This window comes from Parasteatoda tepidariorum, chromosome 6, assembly GCF_982258835.1.
Source record: "Parasteatoda tepidariorum strain Cologne lab strain chromosome 6, Ptep-v5.0, whole genome shotgun sequence".
In the NCBI taxonomy this organism is placed as follows: domain Eukaryota; kingdom Metazoa; phylum Arthropoda; class Arachnida; order Araneae; family Theridiidae; genus Parasteatoda; species Parasteatoda tepidariorum.
Window position 1 is genome coordinate 78,622,650 of NC_141760.1, and position 26,119 is coordinate 78,648,768.

The 26,119-nt window shown below is 27.6% G+C and overlaps 1 protein-coding gene across 3 annotated transcripts in view; it reads right to left on the reverse strand.

Annotated features, from left to right (window-relative positions):
- Window positions 1-26,119, reverse strand: part of LOC107441269 (lachesin) — a 207,653-nt gene that overhangs the window by 17,582 nt on the left and 163,952 nt on the right. For 2 of the 3 annotated variants that reach the window (XM_043039280.3, XM_043039282.3), the window contains exons 4-6: window positions 19,212-19,379; window positions 18,066-18,194; window positions 16,811-17,107 (exon numbers count right to left, since the gene is read on the reverse strand). In XM_043039280.3, the coding sequence (XP_042895214.2) occupies window positions 16,811-17,107; window positions 18,066-18,194; window positions 19,212-19,379 (594 nt within the window). The remainder of the gene's footprint in view (window positions 1-16,810; window positions 17,108-18,065; window positions 18,195-19,211; window positions 19,380-26,119) is intronic. The other variant, XM_087166071.1, reaches the window with a different exon arrangement.

A 26,119-nucleotide genomic window follows, 5' to 3' on the forward strand; every position in this document is an offset into this window, starting at 1 on the left:
ATCAGCGTTGCCAGGTTCCTTTTCCGAAACCAATAAGATTAAGTTGTGACAGGTGCTGTCACATCGTTTACCAAGATATTGAGATAGACGATTTGGATAAAAAAAAATATTTTTGAATGGGGATTATTTAGGGATAAAAAAGAAAACTGCCCTAGCTTTTTATTGATAAATCTCTAACTAAAATCTTGCTAATCAAAAAAATAGCCTAGTTTATTTTGAACAATTACGAATCGGAAATTATTCATTGTTACAATGTCATTATAAGGAAAATTAAACGGTTTTTATTACACAGTGAATATATATATATATATATATATATATATATATATATATATATATATATATATATATATATATATATATATATATATATATATATATATATATATATATATATATATATATATATATATATATATATATATATATAATATATATACAGTAGAGTCCCGATTATCCGAGTTAATGGGGACCGCAACAAACTCGGATAACTGAAAAACTCGGATAAAGCGGAGAGTATAAAAACGGAAAGAAAAAGAGAAGGTATATACGTAATATATTTAAGAAATACGAAATGTATACGAGTATACCACATACAATTCATATTATAATTAAAAAGCTTACTTAAAAACATTTAAAAAGCATACTTTACGAGAATTAAATAGTTTTTACTTAAAAAAAGTCCTTAATCGTTTTTCATTCTACGTAACTTTGGCGCTTTTCTGTAGTAATGTTTCGCCTTTTTTAGGGATAGCAGGAAGGCTGGTGTCGCCTCTTTTTGTTGTTCTATATATTCAATAGTACATTCGATAGCTTTTAGTCCATTTGTATGAGAGATTTTTATATGTTGATTTTAATAATCATTGTCTTCATCATCTTCGCTAGATTCATTATCATTATTGACGATATTAAGGATGATTTCATCAGACCAAGTTGTTGGATTTTGTTTTTCTGAGTGTTTGGAAGATAAAATTTAGATTTATTTTTCAGCGGTTTTTTTAAAAATAAACTAGAACAAAAAAAAATCCTTGAAATATTTGATTGCTCGGTTAAAGCGGAAACTCGGATTACCGGGGCTCGGATAATCGGGACTCTACTGTATATATATTTAAAAAATGCACTGAAATGTATAAAAAAAATAATGTTTCAGTTGATTTTATACCGATTAATATCTTTGCAACGTAATAATGTAGATATTTTGAATTATTCCCACATTAAATACAAAATGTAAAGAGCGAAAAAAATATAAAAGAATTATTTGAATTAATTTAATACAGATGTAGACTTTCGCAATTTAATTTTCCTTAAGGTAATTTAGTACTAACTGTTAAATTCAGTAGGCGTCTAATTTGCTCAGAGGTGCACTAACAACATCCCTAATGATTTACGAAAAAGTAAATATCCTTCATAGAACTTCCTTTATGCAACATCACAAGAAAAATATTATCTTTCCTACCACAGCAACAAGGTAACGTGATTAAAATCAAATATTTATTCTCCTGTTAAAATTATAACATTGTTTGCACGTTGAAAACGTATAAAAAGAAGAATTATTTCTTTAGTCATATACTTCAGAGATTAAATACCTATTAACGTGATTTGAATGAAATGGCGTTTATTTACGAACATAGAAGAAAATTTGCTAACTGCCGATGTGGAATCCTTGTTAATCGACACTCGCAAAATAAAGTAAAAAAATTGCAAGGAATTCAAGTCCTTTTTTTTTTACCCCAAAAATCTTCTTTCAGTTGAAAAACTTAGTTTGTTAATCATGAAATAAATTCTTCAAAATGCGTGTTTTTCACTTTTTAAATTAAGATGTTTTTCTCTTTTTTTTTACATATCTTAAACATATTAAGGTGCCTCACTACCTTGAAAAGTCGAATTTCGATGAAATTTTCGAAATTGAGATTTTTTACTTTTAAAAATATTTGGAATCTTATCTTTCGATTGGTGGTAAAATTTCGTTGATACGATAATTCTAACCCGAGATATGTGCATTTGAAAAAGTATTAGTTTCAGTGAAAATTCACCGGAAGTGAAATTTCGAAACCGAAACTAATCATGTTTTTGACAGATTCAGTGCATAAATCATTGTTTTCCATTTTTTTTTGCTTTTAAAGAACTTTTTAAAGTAATTATAAGCAATTCGAAATATTTTAATAGTCTGTATTGTTTTTATTACTTGAAATATGGCAACAAGAGATTGTTGTCATTTGGCTCTCTTGTGATTTCGATTGTTGTTTGGAGTTAGTTTTCTTATTTTGATTTGATTTATACTAGATTAAATAGCTTTATTTTGGGTTATTTCATAATAATTGTTTTCAGCTGATATGGCAGGAAAAAATTATCGCAATAAAAAGCGAAAGTTCTATGGAAATAGGTATTCAAATTTACCTAACAAAAATAACGTGGATGGCACTGAAAAGGAGAAACTTTCTACTGCTAGTTTCTCTAAACTGAAAGATAAATTACAAACAGTGGAAAACCATGAGCGAGTTTCAAATGCTAACATTCAAGGTAATAGAATAATATCGATGGAATTCCTTGTATGCTTACTTTCTGCCCTATCTTGTTCTGAATGTTTTCAGCAATTGCTGTCAATAATTGAAGATTCAAGGTATGGACTTTTGTCAAACTTTACAGTGAAGTGTAACAGCTGCTCTTTTATGGTTCCTTTCCCAACATCAAAGAAAATTGATAAATGCTCTGAAATCAACACTCTTCTTGTTTATGGGTTGCGATTGATTGGTAGAGGTTACACTGCAGGCAGAAAGCTATTTTCTATACTTGATTTACCTTTCTTAGCGCCATACAGTTTTCAGAAACAAGTGAAAAAGTTATCTGATGCTGTTGTAAAACTGTCCAAAAGCAGCATGAATGAGGCTGCAAAAGAAATAATTGCAATGAAACAGTCTAATGAAGTTGTGACACCTTGTGGAATTTCTGTCGATGGAACTTGGCAACGTCGAGGTTATAGTTCATTGAATGGTTGCGTCTCTGTCATCTCCATTGATACCGGTAAAGTACTTGACTGTGAGGTGATGTCATCCTATTGTAGAATGTGCTTAGCATCAACAAATTCTATGAAACCTCATATTTGCCGAAATCATACGGGCTCTGCTGGAGGTATGGAGAGTGTTGGTGCTCTTAGAATCTTTCAAAGATCGGCTCTACTGAATAGCCTTGAGTATAGAGAGTACTATGGCGATGGAGATGCAAAAGCATATGAAACCGTTAAAAACGTATATGGAAAAGACAGTGTTGTGAAGTATGAATGCATTGGACATGTGCAAAAGCGTGTTGGTTCCCACTTACGAAAGGTAAAAAAAAATACAAAAGGACTTGGCGGGAAAGGCAAACTGACAGATAAGTTCATAGATAAACTACAAAACTATTATGGGATTGCAATTCGAAGCAATAGTGGAAATCTTCTGGAGATGCAAAGATCAGTAATTGCTGCTTTTTTCCACTGTTGTTCTAGCTCAAAAAAGCCAATGCATGTGCAGTGTCCTCCTGGCTTGGAGAGTTGGTGCAAGTACCAGCAGTTTCAGGCGTTAGGAAAAAACTATAAAGAAAATGTCCAAGGTTTACCTGAGAAAGTAATGGCGGCTATAAAGCCAACATACATGAAATTGTGCAATCAAGAGTTGTTGAAAAAATGTTTGCATGGAAAAACTCAGAATCAAAATGAAAGCTTCAATGGTGTTATCTGGCAAATCTTGCCAAAGAATGTTTTTGTTGGACTGGAAACTCTGCAGTTTGGTGTGTCATGTGCAATTTTGCAATTCAACGATGGGTCATGTGGTTTACTATCTGTTTTAAGATCATTTGGAATAAACCCTGGTTATTTCACTACTCTTGCATTCACAGAAATGAACAAACTGCGGTTAAATTCTGCTCACCGACATTCTTTACCGTCTACAAAAATTCAAAGAAAAAAGTTACACGCTTCTAAAAAGCGTAAGCTTTCAAAAATCGAACTGACAGAAGGGGTTACATACCAAAGCGGTTGTTTCTAATATTTATAAGTGCCTTCTTTTGTTAAACTCTTACTTCAAAACTATTATGTTCTTTTTCTAAACTGTGTTTTTTAAATGTGTGTTATAATACTTCTAAGTCATTATCTTTTACGAAGTGTATGCTTGTTTTTAAAAATGTTATTGACCGAAACTATATTTTGTTTAATCTTGTAATATAACTAGCATTTCACTTTATAAGAAAGAAGTTCTAACTAGCAAATATATTAAATGTTTACAATGATAAATGATGTTTACAATTTAAAATAAAACATCAAGGTTACTCCTTATTCATATTAGTAAATCTGATAATTCTCATTGGTAAAAACTTAATTAATAAAAAGGAAATAATGTTTTTATGAAAATGTTTCTACTTGAATAACAAAAATGAAGGTGTAAAATATCATTGATATGATTTCCTTGCATATTTATTACAATAAAAAATTTTTTTATGCAATTGTTTACTTTAAATGCATTTTCTGAAGTTTTGATTTTTTGCAACTTTTGAGTTACGATTTACATCATAACTTAAAAAGTTTTAGTCCCAAAGTCTTGAAATTTTGTGTACAGCTTTTTTATAACATTCTTTCAAAGATAGACTAAAATCTTTTTCATAAATATGTAAATTTCTTTGTTTGAGCAATTTTTGTTTATTTTGAACTGTATTTTTTTCGAAATTTTTAAATGAAGATATTTAAAACGCCATAACTTATAGTTCCTCTAATTTAGAGCTTAGCTTTTAGTCTGTTTTTAAGACACATTAATTACGAACGTAATAGTGAAGAAAATTGTTCAATAACTTAACTTGAAAAATTTTTAGAGCGTAAACAGTGGTTTCATAAAAACAGCATTTTTTACCATATTTTTCCCCAAATTTACAAAAAATAAAATTTTTTTTGCTGAAACAACTGCAAAAAAGCAGTTTTTATACTACAAGGCACCAAAAAAACCCTTAAGGTTTCAATTAATAAGGATTTTTAAAAAAAAAGTTGTCGAAGGTGTCCAGATACCTTAAGTAGGTAAACAAGATAAAATATTCCTGCATATATATATATATATATATATATATATATATATATATATATATATATATATATATATATATATATATATATGAAGGAGTTTTGAAAAGAAAGGCTGACAATGAAATAGAGAATTATCCCAAATAATTGCAAAAAAATTTTTCTTTGAACAAAGAAGTTCCTGATATTCAGAGATCTTACGGATTTTGCAACAGCAAAGAGTGCTTAAAACATCCAAGAATGGTATACACGAATTCCTACATCACAGGAATAACTATCACATTTGGAAACTTGAATTAAATGGATTATTACGCATGATCCATCTTAGAGACAAGGATTTTGTGCTAAACTTCACAAAATTTTGAAATTTTTTTAAAAAGTTCCTTTTTAAGAAGTTAGGCTAAATATTAGTTTGCAAACTGTAGCCCAAAGCAAAACAAGAAAAAAAGAAAAGAAAACGGAAATAAAACGTGTTTCCAAACTTGTCTAAGAGTTTTTAATTTACATTTCAGCATGTCACATCCATCCTATTTATATACTATCATCCTGTATAAGAAAATAACAATTTGCACTTATATGTAAAATGAAGAGAAAATAGCGGTTTCGCAGCAATTAACTTTGCAACAACTATTGCCAGTTAAAGAAATTCATGATAAAATTTCGGAAAAACAGAGTGGCACTCATTGTTCTGGAACTAAACTTATTTCTCTTTTTTACTGGAACATGTTGCACACAAAAAATCTGGTATATCATACTTTGCACAGTAATTATTACCATAAAATCACTGAATCATTACAATTTAATATTACCGTAAAAATTACTACATAATATTTGATGTTAATAATTGATTTTATGGTAAAATATATATTTTACACATGATGCGCTGAATTTTTTTATATTTTATACCATAGTTTGATATGGAATTTTTAATAGTTTTGAATAAAGTAAAGTGTAAAGAAACTATAAATGACAATTGCATGTAAAATAGAGTGTTACGTCTTTCTTTTAAAATATTTAGCAAAATATCCCTTTATCTGCTGAAAGGAAAAACAACTTTTTCCTTTCAAACTTGCTTACCCTTTTTCGACCAATTGCATTCCATATCATTATAGAGCTCCTTCTATTTTTCCTGCGAGGTTCCAGTTTCTATTCTTCCACCGTATAAGAATCCAGATTAAATTTTTTCTTTGGAAGAAAATAACTTTTCACCAATCAAATCCATTGCCCATAAGGTTTCCACCAAATTCTTTTCGATTGGTTTTGGAAAGTTAACATTGATTTCCACAGAAGTTTCCTTGAGAGAAGTCCCACTTGATTCAGAGCAGTCAAAGAACAAAAACTGAGAAATTTAATTTAAAACCAGTCACGAAACGATTACAAGTCTTTTTGATCTCAAGAGTTTCTTAAAGGAAGTAAGTTAGCCTCATATTTAAAATTTATAACATATATTTGAAATATTTTTGAGACAGGAAACTGGATAATCACTATTTCATATATTTTGAGAAAGGAATTAATGCTTTGTAAATGTAGACGTTTTTAATTTTTTTCGCTTACGGAGTGATCACAGTAAACTTTACATAATAGTAAACCTCAAAAAACACCCAAATATATAAGCGTAATGAGTTTATTTCTTCCTAAATTTTATACTCATCTATCGTTTACAGATCTTGAAGTTCATTACACATATTAGCGCCTCTTTTGAAAGTAAATTAAAAAGCAGAATAAAAGGATTCGCAACATGCTGCTGTAGCTTAAGTTTACCGATGCTTAAATTTATTACTCACACAGGAAATATAAGTATTTTAAAACTTGCATGCCTACAAAATTTCAGGGTGTGACAAAAAGACCCGGACAAACAATTTTTAACATAACTTTATTAAAAATAAATAATTAGCAAAATATACGCAACATAATAACGCAAATAGCATTAAGAGTAGACTTTTACTAATAAATAAATTTAATAGTTTTCATAGGTGCCGTATGTTGCAGCGACGCATTGCTAATTACAATTTCAGCAATAGGCTTCAAGTCTTTTTCAATATCTCCCGTTCCTACCGAAGCAATTGTTATAGGGAAACCAGACTTTAAGTGATTTATTTCAGGTTCTAGACTCCAAAATTGACCATGGTTTGGTTTTAAGTTTTCATAGGTGCCGTATGTTGCAGCGACGCATTGCTAACTACAATTTCAGCAATAGGCTTCAAGTCTTTTTCAATATCTCCCGTTCCTACCGAAGCAATTGTTATAGGGAAACCAGACTTTAAGTGATTTATTTCAGGTTCTAGACTCCAAAATTGACCATCCATTGTAATCCACAGGATTGAGATGTATCCTTTCTTCAGAAGATATCATGTCTGAGGATCCTTATCTCAATGCCCTCATCCATAAAAACAATGCTTGCTCAAATTCATCCTTTATTATAAGAAAAGGAATTTCTCCCTGAGGTGAGTTGTGTCCAATTGCTCCAAAATTTCATAAGTGTTTACATCTCTGCATCACTGCAAAAAGCTGTTACTTTGTAGCCAATTAAATACCTTTTTTTTATATATATGTTATGTTTCCATATACGCGTGATTGAATTTTTTTTATAATTATTAATTGACAACTATCTAGCATTTTACGATTTTGTTCCTCATTCTTTATTTAACTTATTAAATACTAAGTATGGTTTTAAATTTTAAACTTCAATATTTACAGACACATTTACATTGACATTTAACTAATGCAGAGCCTTTAAACGGAAGAATTATAATATAGATTAATTCTAATTTCAGATGAATTTTATCCGGAATAAGTTTAAACAGATGGTCATTTAAACGAATGCAGAAATCTGTGCTATATATATTGCATTAAAGAAACGTTTCAGCTTTTTTTTTTGATGGAAACATTTACAGATTTTGTTATCTTAACTGACCTGTGACTGTATACGAATAGTTTCTCAAATAGGTAATATTTTACATACTAATATAGTAAGAATATACCCAAAAGTGTCTACCGATTTTTTCCGGCGATGTTTAAAACTTTTATCTGAACTTAGCATCAAATGTGAAAATGTGTTGATCATCAGCAAATAATTTGAGACAACATAACTATGGAAAATGAAATGTTTCATAAATTATTGAAAGCGATAATACAGGTTATTGATATGTAAAATCCAGAAAATATTCGACAAGTTGTGTTCTAATAAGCCCTGCTTTGCCATATGAAATCACTGACAACTGCATCCCTTAAACGACAAAGACCTTCAATTCAGCATTATTATACTCATCTCTTTTACAAACTCGCTCATTAAGCAGGAAGCTTAAAGAAACAAGCAGGCATTTTTTACCATAATAAATGAGTTGGAGGTTAAGAGTTTATCCATGGATGATTGCAGCCCAAAATATGTGAACCACTAGACTGACACTTTGACAAATCGAATTTTTAAAAGTTCTAAAATTTTCTTCATTCCGATTCCATATCTGGCTCACTGAACCATTCAGGTTACATCCTTGCATTATTTCCCTCTGAGATAATCACTGCTCAAACGTCTAATGAAAAATATCACAGAATATTTTGTTTCTTAAAGTGAAAAACCCAAAAATTTATTTCTCTATTCAATTAACATGCGCATTCATTATTGATTTAATTCAGTCATGTAATTTTCTAAACAGTGAATAACAAGTATTTATTTCCTTCAGTTATTATGATAATCAAGACATTTTTAAACAGTTTAATTTCTTTAATAATTGAGGTTTAAATAAGTATTGTGTAATGAATGTAGTCAATTTTAATTTTTAAGTAATTATGTAATTATGAATTTATAAAATTTTAAAAACAATTTATTTTCAAGGAAAATTTTAATTTATGTATTTTATAAAGCATTTAAGTTTCTGTCTTTCATAAAATGTTAATTTAATTTTGTTTTGTCAAACAAAATTCCAATAAAATAACCTTTGAGGGTTTCTGCTCTTTACATTTTCAATTCTTTATGAAGCTGAATGATTTCAGAAAAATTTAGCTTTAGTTTTCGCGAATGAATAGTATGTATTTATTCGGTTTCTTTAAAAACTCATATTCATGTGAGGAAAATGTCTTTAATCAGAGATTGTAAAATGTTGATTAATTTGATTAAATAAACTAGTTCAAAATTTTGAGTAACTGCATGAAACTTCCTTTTAAATAGGACCAGTTAATAAATTAAAAGTATACATTAAAAGTTGCTTAGCACTCAAATTATTTTCAAGCGCAAAAAATGGTTTTTAAAAGCAATATTAGCTATATGAAATTGGAAAGGTAAAAATAAATAATTAAACACATTCCCAGGTGCATTTCGAAAAGTCGAAGTCCAGAAGCAATGAAAAATTAAAATTTTATATATTGAAAAAACAATTAAATTTACTGAATTGAATGCTAAAGAAATTTCCGGTTAAAAAAAAGCATTTTATTCTGGAAATGAAACCAAAAAATATACGTGATTCAAACCATTCATATGGTAATGATTTCTGTTCATAAGATAACGGCTTACTGACAATATTGGCTATAAAATTATAGTTTTTATGAAATTATATTATTAATTATAGTAGTTGCGAAACGAAATTTAACTCAGTTATTTAAATTATAGTAGTTGCAAGACTGAAAAGTAAATTTAACAGAATAGATGGTTTTTATTCTAAGCTGAAGGGTATCATGACAGAATTATCAAATGTTGGCACACATTATAAAACAATATTTTACTGCAAATTTTGCCAAACTCTTAACCAAACCACTTTGATAAGAAATACCGTGTTTTTAAGTGTCCCCATACAACCAGAAGCACAGTAGATTTTGCTATATTCTGTTAGTTTCAACCATACATTTTTCTCGGTGTACAGACAACGATTCAATACTTCAGTTTATACAGAAATAGTATTTTCATTTTTAACTGTATAGCCAGAGAGGTTTACCTTGTTTGAATTTATTTATTGAATTTATTTATTTATTTACTTTACATAATATATGTATACAAAACGAAATAAAGTTGTTTTTTGCATTTAAAGGAACTCATTAAACTTACTGATTCTACTGTCAACTTTGATGTAGTTACAAAGAATTTTACTGCTATCTGATTCTGATTGATTCTGATAACATAGTTTTTATTAGAGTAAAAAGGAAAGTTGGTGAGAAAGTACTCCCAGAGTCGAAACTGATTTTGTACTATTGTTTTTCACGAATCTAATTCGAACCTTTTACAAATGATGATTTTACGAAAGCCTTTTAAGCTGTTTGTGATAACTGTCTTTAGATATTAGGAACTCCATTCCGAATTAATAACGCAGTTTAAAAAATAGGTTAACATACATATCTTAAAAAGAAAAAAAAATGCATTTTTGGAAAAATAATTTTCAAATTATATTTTTCAAATAACCATGCCTATTCAATCATTTATTATTTATTTATTTATATAAAGAATCATTTCCTTCTGAATTAACACGAAGCTCAAAATAAAAGCGAAGCTAAACATCTTGCTCGTGGAGTTCATACTGAAGCAACTGTATTCGAGAGACGCAATGAAGCATAAATTTTGTTTAATAAATAATACTTCAAGGTTAAAGAAAAATAGGTATAATGTTAAATTTAATGTTATAAAGCATTTTCCAACATATTTTCAGAGCAAACTAACTCAATTAGCTCGTAGAACTTTCTTATGAAACGAAACCACAATATTCAGGTTTAATCTAATTTTTCTAAAATTAATCGTATTTGATACAAAAACAATTTTTTTCGAATTTATTAAATGAATAAGAAATCAAAATATCTATGCATTATATATTTTGCCTGTGAATATGTTCAGATTACGCTTTAAGACAACATGTTTCGCATTAAATAAGGGAAAATAAATAAATGCGTCTTTTTTCGACAAGTTAGGTACAAAGAAATGCAGATTAATCCATGTATTTATAATTTAAATCAACAAAATTATAAACAACATGAGTGTTAAAAATTCTTTCGCGTTGCTAAATGTTTTTCAGCTTCCCTTTATGCAAAAAGAGAAAATTAAAACTGAATTCTGAAATGCTCTCAAAGTGATTCATTTTCCATTTTTTTATTCCAAATTTTAATATTTATATTTTTCCGTAATTAATTTCAAGTAAAACATGGAATTTTCAGCATCATAACCATTTTCTGTTTTAAGCTAATAATAACTTCATTTGTTTCTTTTATCTACATTAATTTCAATGATTTTTTTATTTTATTTTAATTTACTCAAATAATGCTTTTACTTATACGTTTAATCATATTTTCCTGCAATATGTAGTAGTTACAACAAAAAAAAGTTAGAGATAACATTTGTCTTTTTAGACTCTTCAAAGCAAAAGGCTTAGAGTAACATGTCAATTTTAGGTACGTGAAAAATGCTCAACAGATCATCATTGTTTATGCTCGTTTTTTTTATTTTGTTATTTAACATTCCTTATTCTTAAAAAAAGTTTAGGAATCAATTCTTTATATGAAAAAAATGCAAACAAAAATGAAAAGGTAATATTCCAGAGATTTATTTGAGGCTATTTTTTAATTTCAGTTCCTTATGATTCACTATTACGTTTATAGCTATAGAGTCAGAATGTGTCAGAAAAATTATTTTATTGATTTGTAAAAAAAAAGACAGGCATGTCAAATTCTATAAACGAAATAGACATACTATGATTTTCATATTTATAAAATGCACAACATTTCGCAAAATGATTCTTTCGTCTGAAAAATTATTAAATTATATAAAAATTTTATAAATAATATAAAAAGTAATCATTATTATAAATTATATAACAATTAATAGACAAAGGAAGATTAAATTATCTATTTTCTAAGGGTATAGGAGTAATGTAGTTTTCGACATAATATAAATATTGAAACAATCAAATCATCTTCTTTATATATTAAAATGTTGCCTTATAGTTGGTGTATACTGTAGAAAATTCCGGATCAAATTACGTCATAATATACTTAAGATGCATCATCAGTAAAAATCATTTTTACCGTAAAATATTTTACAGCATTTATTGCATTATTATTTGTTTAAATAGAGGGATTTATTGATTTTGCGGTAATTACCACTGCAAAAAACTACGGATTTCAGACATTTTGTTCATCATCATCTTTCGATTAAATTAGATTTTGGAGTTAAAGTATCGGCACTCAGAGCATACACGGTTTACCGTAATTTGATTAGAATTTCTTACAGTGTACTCTATCGATGTCATAGCAACTGTTTTCGGGAGTGACGTTGGAGATACAATTCTGAATATTGTAATATATGCAGGAATATAATCTTGTAAATTATGTTGATGTATTTCTGCATATTTTGCAAGCAGCACTAATTGATAACTCAATTAGTTATAAAAACGGAACAGATTAATATTACGTAGTAAAGGCACAAATAAATTTTAAAAAATGCTAAGCAAAATTAAATATTTTTTTTAAAACTAATTTGGTAAATCTTATTTCTACATATAATATTTCATGTTTATTTTATCATCCATACGTCTTTAATATGTATTTCATTTATAATGTAAGAAAATTATTAAGAAAAAACTGAATAAATCATATATATATATATATATATATATATATATATATATATATATATATATATATATATATATATATATATATATATATATATATATATATATATATATATATACAAGTATATATATATTAAACCTTGGCTATTCTTTTTGATTATATGCTTTGATCTGTATGTTTTTATACATCTTTCATTACGTTGATGTTGACGTATGCCTGTTTCGGCAGAGGGGGTGCGATTGTTCTTGTTTTCCAGTGGCGTCACCTAAGAATTCGACTTCTGCCGCACCATACGTTGCACCCGCTTATAGGGAGGAACCATTCATGCATCCACTCATTCCTTCACAAATCGTAATCTTGACCTGAATCAGAGAACGATGGATCTCCAATCCAGTACCCCCAGATGTATTGAAATATTTGTTACATATTTATTATATAATAATGATATAAAATTTTTACATGTAATTTATATTATATAAATAACATTATGTAATATTCGTTATAAAATTTTTATAATATAAAATATTCGTATTTTGTTAGAAAAAATATTTTTGAATAAGCCTTAAAACAAATTGTTTGATAAAAATGATTTGATTTGGAAATAAAATCATCCGGTTCCTTGAACCAAAATGCAAGGCTTCGTTTCTTCATTCAACAATGGTTGCGAATTTATTTTTAATATAATTACAATAAACTAGAAATATTTCATTAAGCTGTATAGTTACATACTTGAATCTCTAAAAGAACATTTTGAAATTAACTATGATGGAATTTACAATTCAAAAAAGTTATAACATAAGCTATTTTTTATTCTTCTTTACAAACATGTTAGGTTCGTAGCTTCCTCACAATAAATAAAGACTTAAACAATCAACATTTTCAGAAGTTTTGGTGTTATCACGGTGTCATTATATTCTATTTAATTGACTATAACTAAGAATCTTTCACAGATAAGAATGTTGGGATTAGGACGAAATTTTATATTTTTAGGGATTATAAACAAATTTAAATTTTGAAATGCTTGAATTACATAAAAAAGTTTTAGAGACAATTTAAATAAATAAATCATTAATATCCATTTGTATCATAAGTTATCTAGTATACTCCTGACTGAAACACCAATTCTCCCAGCAATTTTCGAAAAAAACTTTTTTGTGCACTGTTTTGTTGTTTACGCAGAATGGTAACTCTCATTGTGAAGAATTTTGAGTTTTGTTAAACAACAATGCAAATTTAGACCAAGGTTCCCTTCGTTGAAAGTTTAATAGTGATCCCCAGTGGGACATAAACATTCACCTAAAAAATTCTGACTCACTTCAAACTAGTTAATAAGAAATTGGAAGGAATTTGCTTTTCGGTTAGATATGCACCGTGAAACTAATGGAGCACATGTTAAACGGGTCTTAAGAAAAACTTAGTTCATATTCAATTTTATGTGTCATTGGTTCTAAATAGTCTAAATTAAGCCATTGAATTATCTACAGTTCACACCAGCAATGAAAGTATAATAGTCTAATGGGACAGCCTTTGGGAATAATTTAATGGTCCAATAACTTGATACGGTAAACAAATTTGAATATTATTAAAATTAAATTTTAAAAAAACCTAAAATAATATAAGTAAAATGATTCAATACAGAAAAAGTGAAACCGAACAAAATATTATATCAGAAATTAATTATCTAAAAATTATAAAGTTTGAAATTAGATGAATTCTTAAAAAACTAAAAAAAATTATTAATGAAAACATTGTGCTCTCTATACAGGAGTGCTATGCCCTATGAAAATGTAAATTTGAAGTTTTAAAAATTTTTCCAAATTACTCAATAGATTATTTGATTTTAATTTTTGAGCCAGTCTCTTTCTGTTATGTCATTTAAATACCACGTATATGAATTCCATACCTCGAAAAACGATAAAATTAGTTCATCATTACGTTTCAAAAAATTCATATAATTTGATACAAAAAAGTATAATTCACATATTTTTTCACGAATATATATGTAAAATAATATATTACATATCATTACGCAAATTTTTCTCTTATTCATATAATTTTAGCGATATTCAAAGAGCACTGTTGCCATATTACAATTGTTGTCATACAGACATGAATCCTTAACATTTTTTTCTTAAACATATTTTTTAAAACAAACCCCAATTTTTTTAAGAAAAATAATTAAAAACATGCATTAAGTTTGCATTATACATCAAACAGGTTTATTTTTGTAGTATTTCATTTTATATGAAATTATTACAAGAATAATAGCCATTCAAGATTGAGCCAGATAATAGCCACCTGTCCAACTTTTATCAAAAACTAAGATATATTAGACAATTAAACATTTATTTTTTTTTAATTGTTCTTCTAATTTAATAAGTTTTTTTTATGTTTTCTTAATTATAAACATGGAATATATTTTTCAGGTTTATTAATGAATAAGTTCTGCATGCAATGAGAGCAAATTAATTAAATTAGACAGGCTTCAAAATGAAAGTGAATAGAGACTGAAACATGAGTTATTTGAAATTAATTACATGTATTAGCAACCAATTACATTCTACAAATAAACATTTCTAAAAAAACGTCATGTTTTAAAAAAAACTAAGGAAATGATAGGCGAATAAAAATTATGATTTTTAATGTGAAAAATTTGTTTAAAAAGCTATTTTACGCAGAATTTTCTCCGAATTACAAACATTAAATATGTTTCGCAGGCGTATTTATAAAGAAGTTCTGCATACAATGAGAGTAAATTAACAAATTTAGACAGGTTTCAAAATGCAGGTGAACAGAGACTGAAACATGAGTTATTCGAAATTAACTACAAATATCGGCAAACCATTCTATACTAAGGATAAACCATAGGAGTGAAAATATAATAACATTCTGTTTGTGACCTTGCTTACTCTACACTAACGAAGGTAAAATGAATCAATATTATACGAGTTTGAAACGGGTGGAGTAATGTTACAGGTAAATATTTAATAATTCAGGATAAACATATTTCCATGAGTACAGAATAATGATGTATGTTTTAATTACGTATTTTTCCTCAAAGTAAACTGCAGAAATATAGCTTTGCATGATTCTAAAGCGAAGGAATAATCGTTTTTTAAATAAAAAAATATCCTAATTATCTAAAGATTATCTAAAGAAATAAGGTCTGAGACTACGCACGCGAATGTAGGAATTAAATTCACATAAAATTGATTCTATCAGTAACTTTCAAATTGTGCATAAGTTTTAAACAATTTTAACTCATGAGTGTTATGAAACGTGTAGTAAAATTTTTAGATTTTACATTAATGATGGAAACCGTAAATATAGTCATGGAGTAAAATTATTTGTAAATTGTCGCACTGTATGACATTTCTGGTAAAAAAATGAGTAAAAAATAAGTAAATAAAAGATAAATTTACAAAAATGCGTAATTCCGGTTAATTGAGACAAAATAAGCATTATTCAAACATTTAATTTGGCATTTTTTTTTAGTAATATAATAACCATATACCTGAAATTCTGGTTTTCAAAAGTATGGTTCTTTCAATGCAGTATAAAAATCAAAACTAAAAAATAAATACAATTGAAAAAATGGTTCTTATGCCATACTCTAGGGTATCGTGAGAAATTAACCGAATTTTAAAGCATTTACAAATTTGGTCTCAAGTTATAGAGCAGTATCTTTTCCAAGTTATAGAGCAGTATCTTCGCCAATTTCTTTATTTGTTTGCTTCTTCAATCAATACGCACATGAATATTTTTTTATTTTATTATTAATTCATGGATAATTTAAGCATAAAATTTATATCGAATTTAATTTTTATTGCAGAGAATAAATATCGTAAACATTTTTAAATATAAAAAATGTAATTGTTATAGTATTTTAAGTTGCTTTTAAGTAAGCTAAAAGCCTTCAAAATATGTATAATTTCCAGCTGAAATTAAAATCTTTAATCCCTATTTTTTTAAGAAAATAGGGCACGATAACCATTAATTGTATTGTAATTGTAAATCAACTTTTTGCTGTTTCAAAATATTAATTTAAAATTATGTACTTGAATTTCTATGTTAAATTTATCTATTTCATAATTTGTCGTAGTTACCACACAACGTAGATATCTATTTTTTATTTATTATAAAGTTTCAAAGTATTGTTTTTAAACTAAAATCTATGCATGGATTTCGTTTCTTTTTGAAGATATATTTAAAAATTTTGCTTACTTGTACCATTTATCCTTATGACACCTGATGTGGAACCTATGGAATTCTTGGCTAAACATGTGTATTTTCCAAAGTCTTCTGCTCTCAGTTTTACTATTGTAAGTCTCATGTGCATTTTATAAGTACTTTCTTGAATTGTAGTTATAAAGTGATTTCCTGAGTTTACTAATTGATCATCCTCGTGTCTTGTCCAATAGTTTAGAGATTTTGGAAAAGCTTCTACGAGGCATTCAAGAGTGATATTGTCTCCTATTTTACCTACAAACAGCTGATTAGGAATCCATAACATTGGCGGAACTGAAAAAGTTTGCAACACATGAGTGCTTATTGAGGCATAAAAATTTTAATATTATTATATATAAATTTTTCTGTAGTAAATAAGGAAAAATGACTACATTTTGGTTTAAACATATATTGACGAGACAGTGTAGAAAATGGACATCAAATTCGTTACTAATTTTAACTTTATAGCATATAAGCTGATAAAGTCATGTATTTTGAAATATTAATATTAAGTAATAAATAAAAGTATCTATTATTGTGTCTTGGTGGCTCAGGGTATAGAGCGTTTGTCTTCCAATGAAATAAACCTGGTTCGAATTTGCACACGTCAGGGGTTGGGCACAATGCTGGCATAAAATAAACTCAGCTATTGACGGATCATGAGTAAGAATCCCCATGCTGCGGGGCAAATTATGGGTGGTGTTCGTGATTTCCATCTGCATAGAACGCAAAAGTGGATTAATTCCATGAAAAAGTCGTCCCCAAAGGCTGATTTAATCTAAAAAAGTTCACTTGACTTTTTGAAAAGAATCAAGCTTATAAAGCTATGGAGTTAAACATTGATAGTCTCAGAGCAAAAACTCAGTCAACTGCTTAACGCCAATTGTAAAATTTTTTAATCTATGTACTATTAAATTTTTGAATAACATTATTATTATTGCTTAGAAAGAGAGAAACAGATTGCAGATCCGTTAAAAAGAATCTCATACGAAAAGAGGAAATTTTTTTTCTCAGTGTAATGGAGCAAATTTAACTTTTTAGTGGACAAAAAAATGCTGGATACTACTAGATTTTCCCTTTTTTACTAAAATAATTATTGTTCAATAATAATTTATTACATGCGAAATATAATTTCTTATAGTTTAAATTGTGGTTGAAAACCCTCACAAATAGTTTAATCTTTTATATGAGAATATTATATATAAAAATATTGCAGAATTTGAGATTCTCAAAATTGCTACAAAATACGTACAATTTACATATAACTGTGTTCTTCTTGATACAGATGGAGGCACTCCATTGTCTGCTGTGCAAACATATGTTCCCATATGAAGTCGACTTACTTTATTTATTAATAAACGTTCTCCTTCAAATGTGCTTTCTAAAAGACAAAAAAAAAGTAATTCTTTCAATAACTGAACCTCTATGCAAGCATAGCTGTAAAATTAATGATTGAATATTGAATATTATAAAATACGTAACTAGGTCTAAAAATATGCTTATGTGACCCATTTAAATTAATTTAAAAAAAATTTTGGTAATGCAAACTTTATGATAATTGATAATTTTTGAAGAGTACACTTTTGTTAATTTGAATACACCCTTATGAATGTCAAAAAACATAAATTATATTTTATTTTTAAGTTCTTTTATTAATTTAAAGCAAATAATTATTATTCAAAGATAATTATTATAATAATTCAGTCATCGCACTCAAGGAATATATATTATGATATTTAAAATGTTAATATTTTTAGTTCATGATGTGAGTTTTTGTTAGTGTTAAAATTAATTAAAAATTAAAAAAAAAAGAATTTTCACAGCTTATACTTAGAGATTATCAATTTATTATGAAATTTATGTTTAAAGGAGCAATATTTAACTAAAATACATCTTTAAAATTCATAATCCATGCATTTAGGATACAAATATTTTGTGTCAAATTGACATTAGTTTGCTAAACTGATACAGATTTATGTTAAAGTTTTTAATCCTCACTAGTTCCTTGTTTTACGAGGAATGTTAATAAATTGTCTGAAATTTAAAAAGCTTCAATAAAAGTCTCGTTTTGCCTGGAAGGATATTAATAACGATTACTACGTATATTATTGCGATTTTTGTCGAACATGTTTTCAACATTAATCAAAAATCAAACATTTATCTGTGATTAGCAACGACAAATGATCATTTAAAAGATCGTAAGCACTGTGACCGCTTTTGAAAGAGTTGAGTTTGAAAAAAAAAATTATCATTAACCTTTTGCATTATGGTTACAGTTTGCAAAATAGTTGATTTTTTACCTTGCAAATATACAAAAATAGTTGAAAAAGACGCATTCTTATAAAATTATTTCTGAAACCAATGAATGTAATTTAACAAATATTTAAGAGCTCCTTACGTTGAATGATAGGATTAGCTAATCCTGCATCAAAATTTTTTCCGTCCTCCCTATGCCACGTGACTTTTGGTGTAGGATATCCTTTAACAAAACACGTCATTGTGACATTTGTTCCTTCATGAGCTAATACTTCTGTCGTTCGCTCTGAACGAACGAACTGTGGAGGCACTAAAAATTAAGTTTTATTAAAAAAAATATTACAACAACTGTAATTTCATTATTTTATCAATATAATAACAAAAATAATGATTGAAATGAAATTCATTTAAGACTGCTTCCAACATAATCAATACATGATAAAATTACATTCTTTTTTTTAAAAAAAAGTAATATAACTATTTTATATATTCACATTTTGATAGATATATGCTGTGAAATCTTCAGGAAAGACGACCTCTACGCAGCGACCTCATCTATTTACGACCACTTTAGGGAGGCAGGGAATTCTTTCCAGAATTTGTGATAAAGGAAACCTTTAAGAGAGGCTGTTAAGACCTCTCCCAATGACCGGTAAAATCTCTGCACCAAATGCAGAATAGGTTAAATAATGAATCTCAAAAAAATATCAAAACAAAAACTATTAACAGGACAAATAAGTTAATTAAAATGTATTCAAAATATTTGAGTGAGGTCCTCATTTACATTGCTCTTTTTGACAATCTCTGAAAGAGATCTACAACCTCATGTTGCAGGACGAGTACACTAAAAACAATGTTATCAATGATTTATTTTCAGAGTTTATAATTAAATTCGAAAAATAAGTTATTTTAGAAGACAAACATTCCAACAAACAAACTTCTCATTTTTTAAAGCTAACTGATTTTTATGCGATAAAATTAAATGCAATTTTAAAAGAAACATAAATATGTTATTTATTTAAAATAGTTCTATCATTCATAATTGGTAAATTTGGTTTTAATTTTAATTACATCAAAAGGGATCATTTTTAATGAGGTTAAATTTTATTCATCGATCCAGTTTTCACTACGCCAACACAAGTTGCATTTTAGCTCCAAGAAAGAGACAATGAATAAAATTAAAATTTCTAACGAGAAATCAGGTATCTTCTATAACATTTTGAGGTCAAGATAACATCTGAGAACAACCAACTTCCATTAACGACCGTTTTACTGTGGAACAGAGAAGTGGTCGCTTCCGAGAGGTTTCACTGTAGTTACAAAATATTTTTTACCTAATTATTAAAAAATAAGTTCCATGTTTTACTTGGGAGAAAAAAACGGTAGAATAATCTTCTCAACTAATCCCAGATTCCACCTGATTTCACATTTTCCCAAGTCTTATTTTCAGGTACACTTAACTTGAAAGTAATACCAAGAAGCATAGGCGGTAAGTGATAATTGTTAGTGGTAAAACTTCATTCGCTACAAAAACTTAAATAGAAAGAGTTGACATGTTTATAGTTTCTTTTAAATCATTCTGAGCGCGAATAGTAAGAATAAAACATATTTGAAAAAATAATGAGACGCTGGAGTGGGATAAAATAATGAAAAAAGCAATGCAAGGCAGAACAAATTTCCGGTTGGAAGTAAAAGTGTAATACAAAACTCGAATAAAAAATATAGTAGGAAGGGGATCAACATTGTCTGTAAACTGCAATGCAGGCAGGACACATTTCCAGTTGGAACTAAAAGCCATGGAGAAAGAGACGACATTGACAAGGGAATGAGCAATCAAATGAATAAAGCAAGATTCCAAAATATCAAGATGAGTTGGGATGAGAAGAAGGGAAAATGTTCCCGTTGCAGACGTCGAAACAGTTTCACCTGAAATGTACGTGTCCTGATTTGCCATTTTCGGACTGAGTTACAACTCTTGCTTACCGACGTCTTTCTTGCTCTGTAATTTCACTTTGATATTTTATGATTTTTTTTCACTGGCAACATAGTGTTTCTCTTATCAAATATTTCTTGTTTTCACTGTTCACTTATTAATTTGTATTAATAAAGGGCATCTATTTTGAGCCATCTAAAATTTTTTACCATATTTTTTGAAGTTGTATGGTTAAGTACAAATTTAACTTATTTGTGCTTCGAAGTATTTACTTAAAGCTTCTCACGCAAGTTTGCGGTACTTTAGGAAAAATTTTAAATTGTTCTGTCCACCTAAAAACTAAAAAAAAAACATTACCTATTTAAATCAATAACACATGGAAGATTTTTTCAATTAAAAATATATTAGTATAATCAAACCGTCATTACACATTAAAACATTAGTATAATGCAATGAAAATAAGAATCTTATAATAATAAACAACTCAGATACTATTTTATTTAATGTAAATTAAACTTACTATGTTTTATATTTTCAGGAAAATTTTAGTTTAAGTGCAATTCCCCCCAAAAAAATTATTTTAATTGCCAAAAAAATAAAATACTCTGTTTTAAAATGAAAAACATTCTTTAAAATTAATCGAATCAAGTTGTGAAGCAAAGCACTATTAAAATTGCTTAGTTTTTCAATATGTTTTCATTTAAAAGTTTAGCAACAATGGCAAACGGCAACAATGACAATATGAAAGTTGACAAATGTGAAAGAATGAATAAATATCGTTGTAACTTGTAGGTTCTCAAATATTTAAAATTGACATTTAAAACTAATTTTCAATAAATAAAAATATTTCAGTCGTATTAAAATATATTAAGAGTTCAAATTATGTCTGTAATACGGTAATAAATTAAATTTGATATAGATATTGTTTTATTTAAATTTATCTTACATTTAACTCATTCCAAAGAAACTTTTAGTTTACGCGTTCTTACACCAGGAAACATATATATTTACCAAAATAATAAAATTGGTCAGTTTCAAAATGAACATCTTTAAAGAACATCTTTAAAGATAAAGCAAATCAAATTTTCAAGCTATTTTTAAAACTACGTAGATTATTCGACAACAATTCTGCAACAAAGACTGAAAAAAGGCTATAACTTATATTTCTTTCTTATTAATTTAGCAACAATGACAAACGAAATATAAAAGTTGACATGCGTTGAGAAACATCTTTTTCAGTAACAAGACATTTTAATCTGAAGTTAAAACTTCGTTCAAGAAAAAGTAAAAGCTTCATGACAATTATTTCCGAAGTAAGTAAAAATATATTTTCCGTTGAAACGAAATCAATAATAAATTGAATAGAAATGTTTATTCTAGCGAAAGAAAAACTATTTTTACAAAGGAATATCTGTAGTGACAGCAATCATTGAAATAAATTGTTCTGTCACAATTAATAAAGCTGCTTTTTACAAGGTAAAATAAACGAGATGTTGGATTTGTGTGCAAGTGGCATAGATGAATAAGCATTTAAGAAAGTACAATGATTGGTAGACACATGAGAAATTAGTGGAAATTTTGACATTTGAAGATAAGTCAAAAGTTTGGAACTAATATTTTTGACATTTAAAGAAAATGATTACAATTAATCATTTTAAGTCGCTAATGAAAAATAATCAAATAAACAATGAAAAATTATCTGACGATAAATGTAAATTATAATTACAATTTGACATTATTACCTTAACTGAACATGAATATGTACTAATCTTAATTCTACATGTTTTTAGTAAACCAGTTAATTGATCAAAGCATGATTTGTCCGTTTATTTAATAACCGATTTCTATTTAATAAACTATTTCGTATATTATTATATTTGTCAGTTGAAAAAGAAATAAAACTTTTTGGAATAGCAGGAAGTAAACAAAATGATGCATGTTATGAAATGTAATAAAAAAAGTTAGACGAATTTCGTTTTATAATAGTTAATAAGTATATTTTTCTAGAAACTAAAGAAAAAGAAAACTATTTATTAAAACTTAATTCTATGTATTTTTTCTTTGAAATACATAATATAAATAAGTCATGTTTGCATAAACAAATAAATTGTTATAATGCGCGTGCATACCGATGTATACAATACGCTTTAGAAGAAATAATTTGCATAAAATATTTCTAAGCGATGAAATTACAAATTAATTAATGAAAGTCATAGTAAATATTTCACCCAAAATGAAATAATAATTAAAAAAATAATTATTTCTCACCTCCATCTCTGAAACGTTTGTCCTTTCACCCAAAAAATATATTCGCTAATTACTAAAATGTTTCTATCTGAATTGACTATACTCACTTAAAGGATTTGTGCGAAATATTTTAAGCACTCAAACTACAAACTAATAAATAAAAGTTAAAAATATTTTGCGAAAAACAAAAATGCATTTAAAAAGAAAATATATTTACTATATTCCACTTTGAAACTTCCAGCCATATCTCTTGACCAACTAGCTAAATCGTTCGACATAAATTAACTAATCTCAATTATACGATCCTAAAAGTATACTTTAAAGTTCTTAAATTATAAATTAATTAATAAAAGTCATAGATGTTTTGCGCAAATTAGAGCAATAATTACTGAAATATTAATTATTTACTACATTCCTTCCTAAAACCTCAAACCATATCCATAGACCAATTATCTGAAACGTTCTACATAAATTCCCTTATTTCAATTGTGTGATTCTTTTAATATATTTTAAAGTAATCAAAATATAAATTAATAGATAAAATTCCTCAATATTTACTGCAAAATAGAATAATAATTTAAAAAAAAAATTTCTTTTCTGCATTCCTCTCTAAAATATCAAACCTTATTTCCAGTTAATGTCTACCTATCGACTAAAACGTTCAACATTAATTAACTTATCTCAAATATTTAAGTTCCCTAGTTAACCACATGTCAACAAGGCACAGAGAATCCTGACATTCACACCTTTGATTGACACATAAATGATTACCTATTGCTTTAACACGCACCAACTTGAAAATAGAAGGGCTTTGATTTTCCAGCAGCACACGAGAGCTGATTGGTATATATTTACACGAGAACACACTGTGTAAAGCTTGAACGAATTTCTTGCTCATTAACTATTAAGATATTTCATTAAATATTTATTTTTAACTCGAATACTTTGTAGAAATATAACTGTTTTTTTGCGATTTCTTATAAAAAACGTTTTTATGAACATTTTCTAAATGATTCTTGAAATTTTATCTGCTATTTCCGTACCTTCGAGCTTTTTAATAGGAGTTTTAAAGTAGTATTACACATCTTAGCAATTCATAAATTACACTGGAGAACATTTGTTTTTGTTTTCTGCTGAATGAGATTTTTTAACAGACCTTAGATGCCTTAACGCTTCTAATTTTAAATTTGCATTCAGTTTCTCTCACCAAGCTACAATTTTCTTAAAATGATATTTGCAGTTTATTTTTTGCCGAAATATAAAAGTTTGAGAACATTATATATAAAAAGAGATTGAATTAATCTCGCCACAAACTTCCTAGTGAGTTAGGCTACATCATCTGGATTATAACTGCATAGAAATCTATGCCCGAAAACGCCATCGTACACTGCTAGGATCGCTTCCCAACAACGAATTGTTTCTTCATCTTTTTCTTAAAGTGCCATCGTCTAGACGCTAGACAAGCGCCTAGAAAATGGCATTTCCAGCATGGGTACTTATGCAATTTTAATCTTGAGGATGTGCCTTTTAACTCTACATGATACCCTGTTGTAAATAACGTTTTTAAAGTTGTATATTTCAACAAAAAAATAGATTAAAAAAGTCCTTTAAAATTTCTGCAGCTTCAGGAGCAAAACTAGTTTCAGATTTGAAACTTAGAGCCTGATTAAGGAAAGATCATGTATCTTTATAAATGAAACAAAAAAATTGCTCCCCAGAGTTTCCCATGATATTTTATTTTCCTTCAGAATAGCATGGAAAAAATCACTATTTTCACATTAAAGCGTTTTCAAAATAGTATTTGTTTTACAAATTTTAGTTAGAATTTTATAGCTATGGGAGTACTATGCTGCAAAATGCATGCCTTATATATTCTAATGAAAAGTTAGGATTAACAATATTCAAAGCTTTAGGAGAGCGTAAACTCATCTAATATTAATGTATTTTTTAAATTGCAATAACTATTATAAAATATATATATTAAGAATTAAGAGCTGATAGCTATTTTTATTCAAGCAGTTCCAATTTATGAAATGTCTTACATTAAAAATGAGTGTAAGCTGATTGCAGATAAAAGTAGCCGCATATGCTTATAATCTTATGGAAATTTAGAATCCCTTTTAAACTTATGTATCATGTTATTGCACAGTGAAATAGTACATATTTTATGCATCAGTTATTATGTGTAATGTTATTGTTGAATTTCGTTTTATGTAATATGCACACAGCAATATTTAATAAAAGTTACGAAGAGGCGTCTTGCTTACAATACTTGCACTTTACTTACAATCTATGCTTTATATTATGTATATAACTAAATTATTCAGAAAATTAAAAGTACTTTTATACTGTTTAGATATTTTAGATTTTTATCAAATTAGACTGTTCAATTAAAAAAAGAAACTAAACATTAGAAATATAGTGAAAATATCTAATAGAATAAAAGCACATATCTTATTTCCTCAACTGTATTTAAGGAAAACGTTAGTTGGTCAAAACATGCCAAACCTCAAAGTTTCATAGCTTTTTTTTTTTTAACTAAAATGTATAACGATCGGCATGAATATCTAATCTTATCTAGTTGTTTGCCATCTTTACGCTATTCACCGACAAAACGTATTTATCTGGAAAAGTCTATTTTTCTGACAAGTCAGATATATTTTATTGCTATCATTGGAAAAGTTTTTGTGACATATGTCAGCCTCAGACGACGTGATGAATTTTGTATATATCCCCAGTATCTATAAATTTGAATGTACTGGTCTTTGTGTTTCCTTTACAGTCGATTACTTTAAAAGATTTATCAGACTTTCATTTTAAAAGTGAAATTCTATAAATTAAGGCATGTAATCTATCATTATTTTGAACAT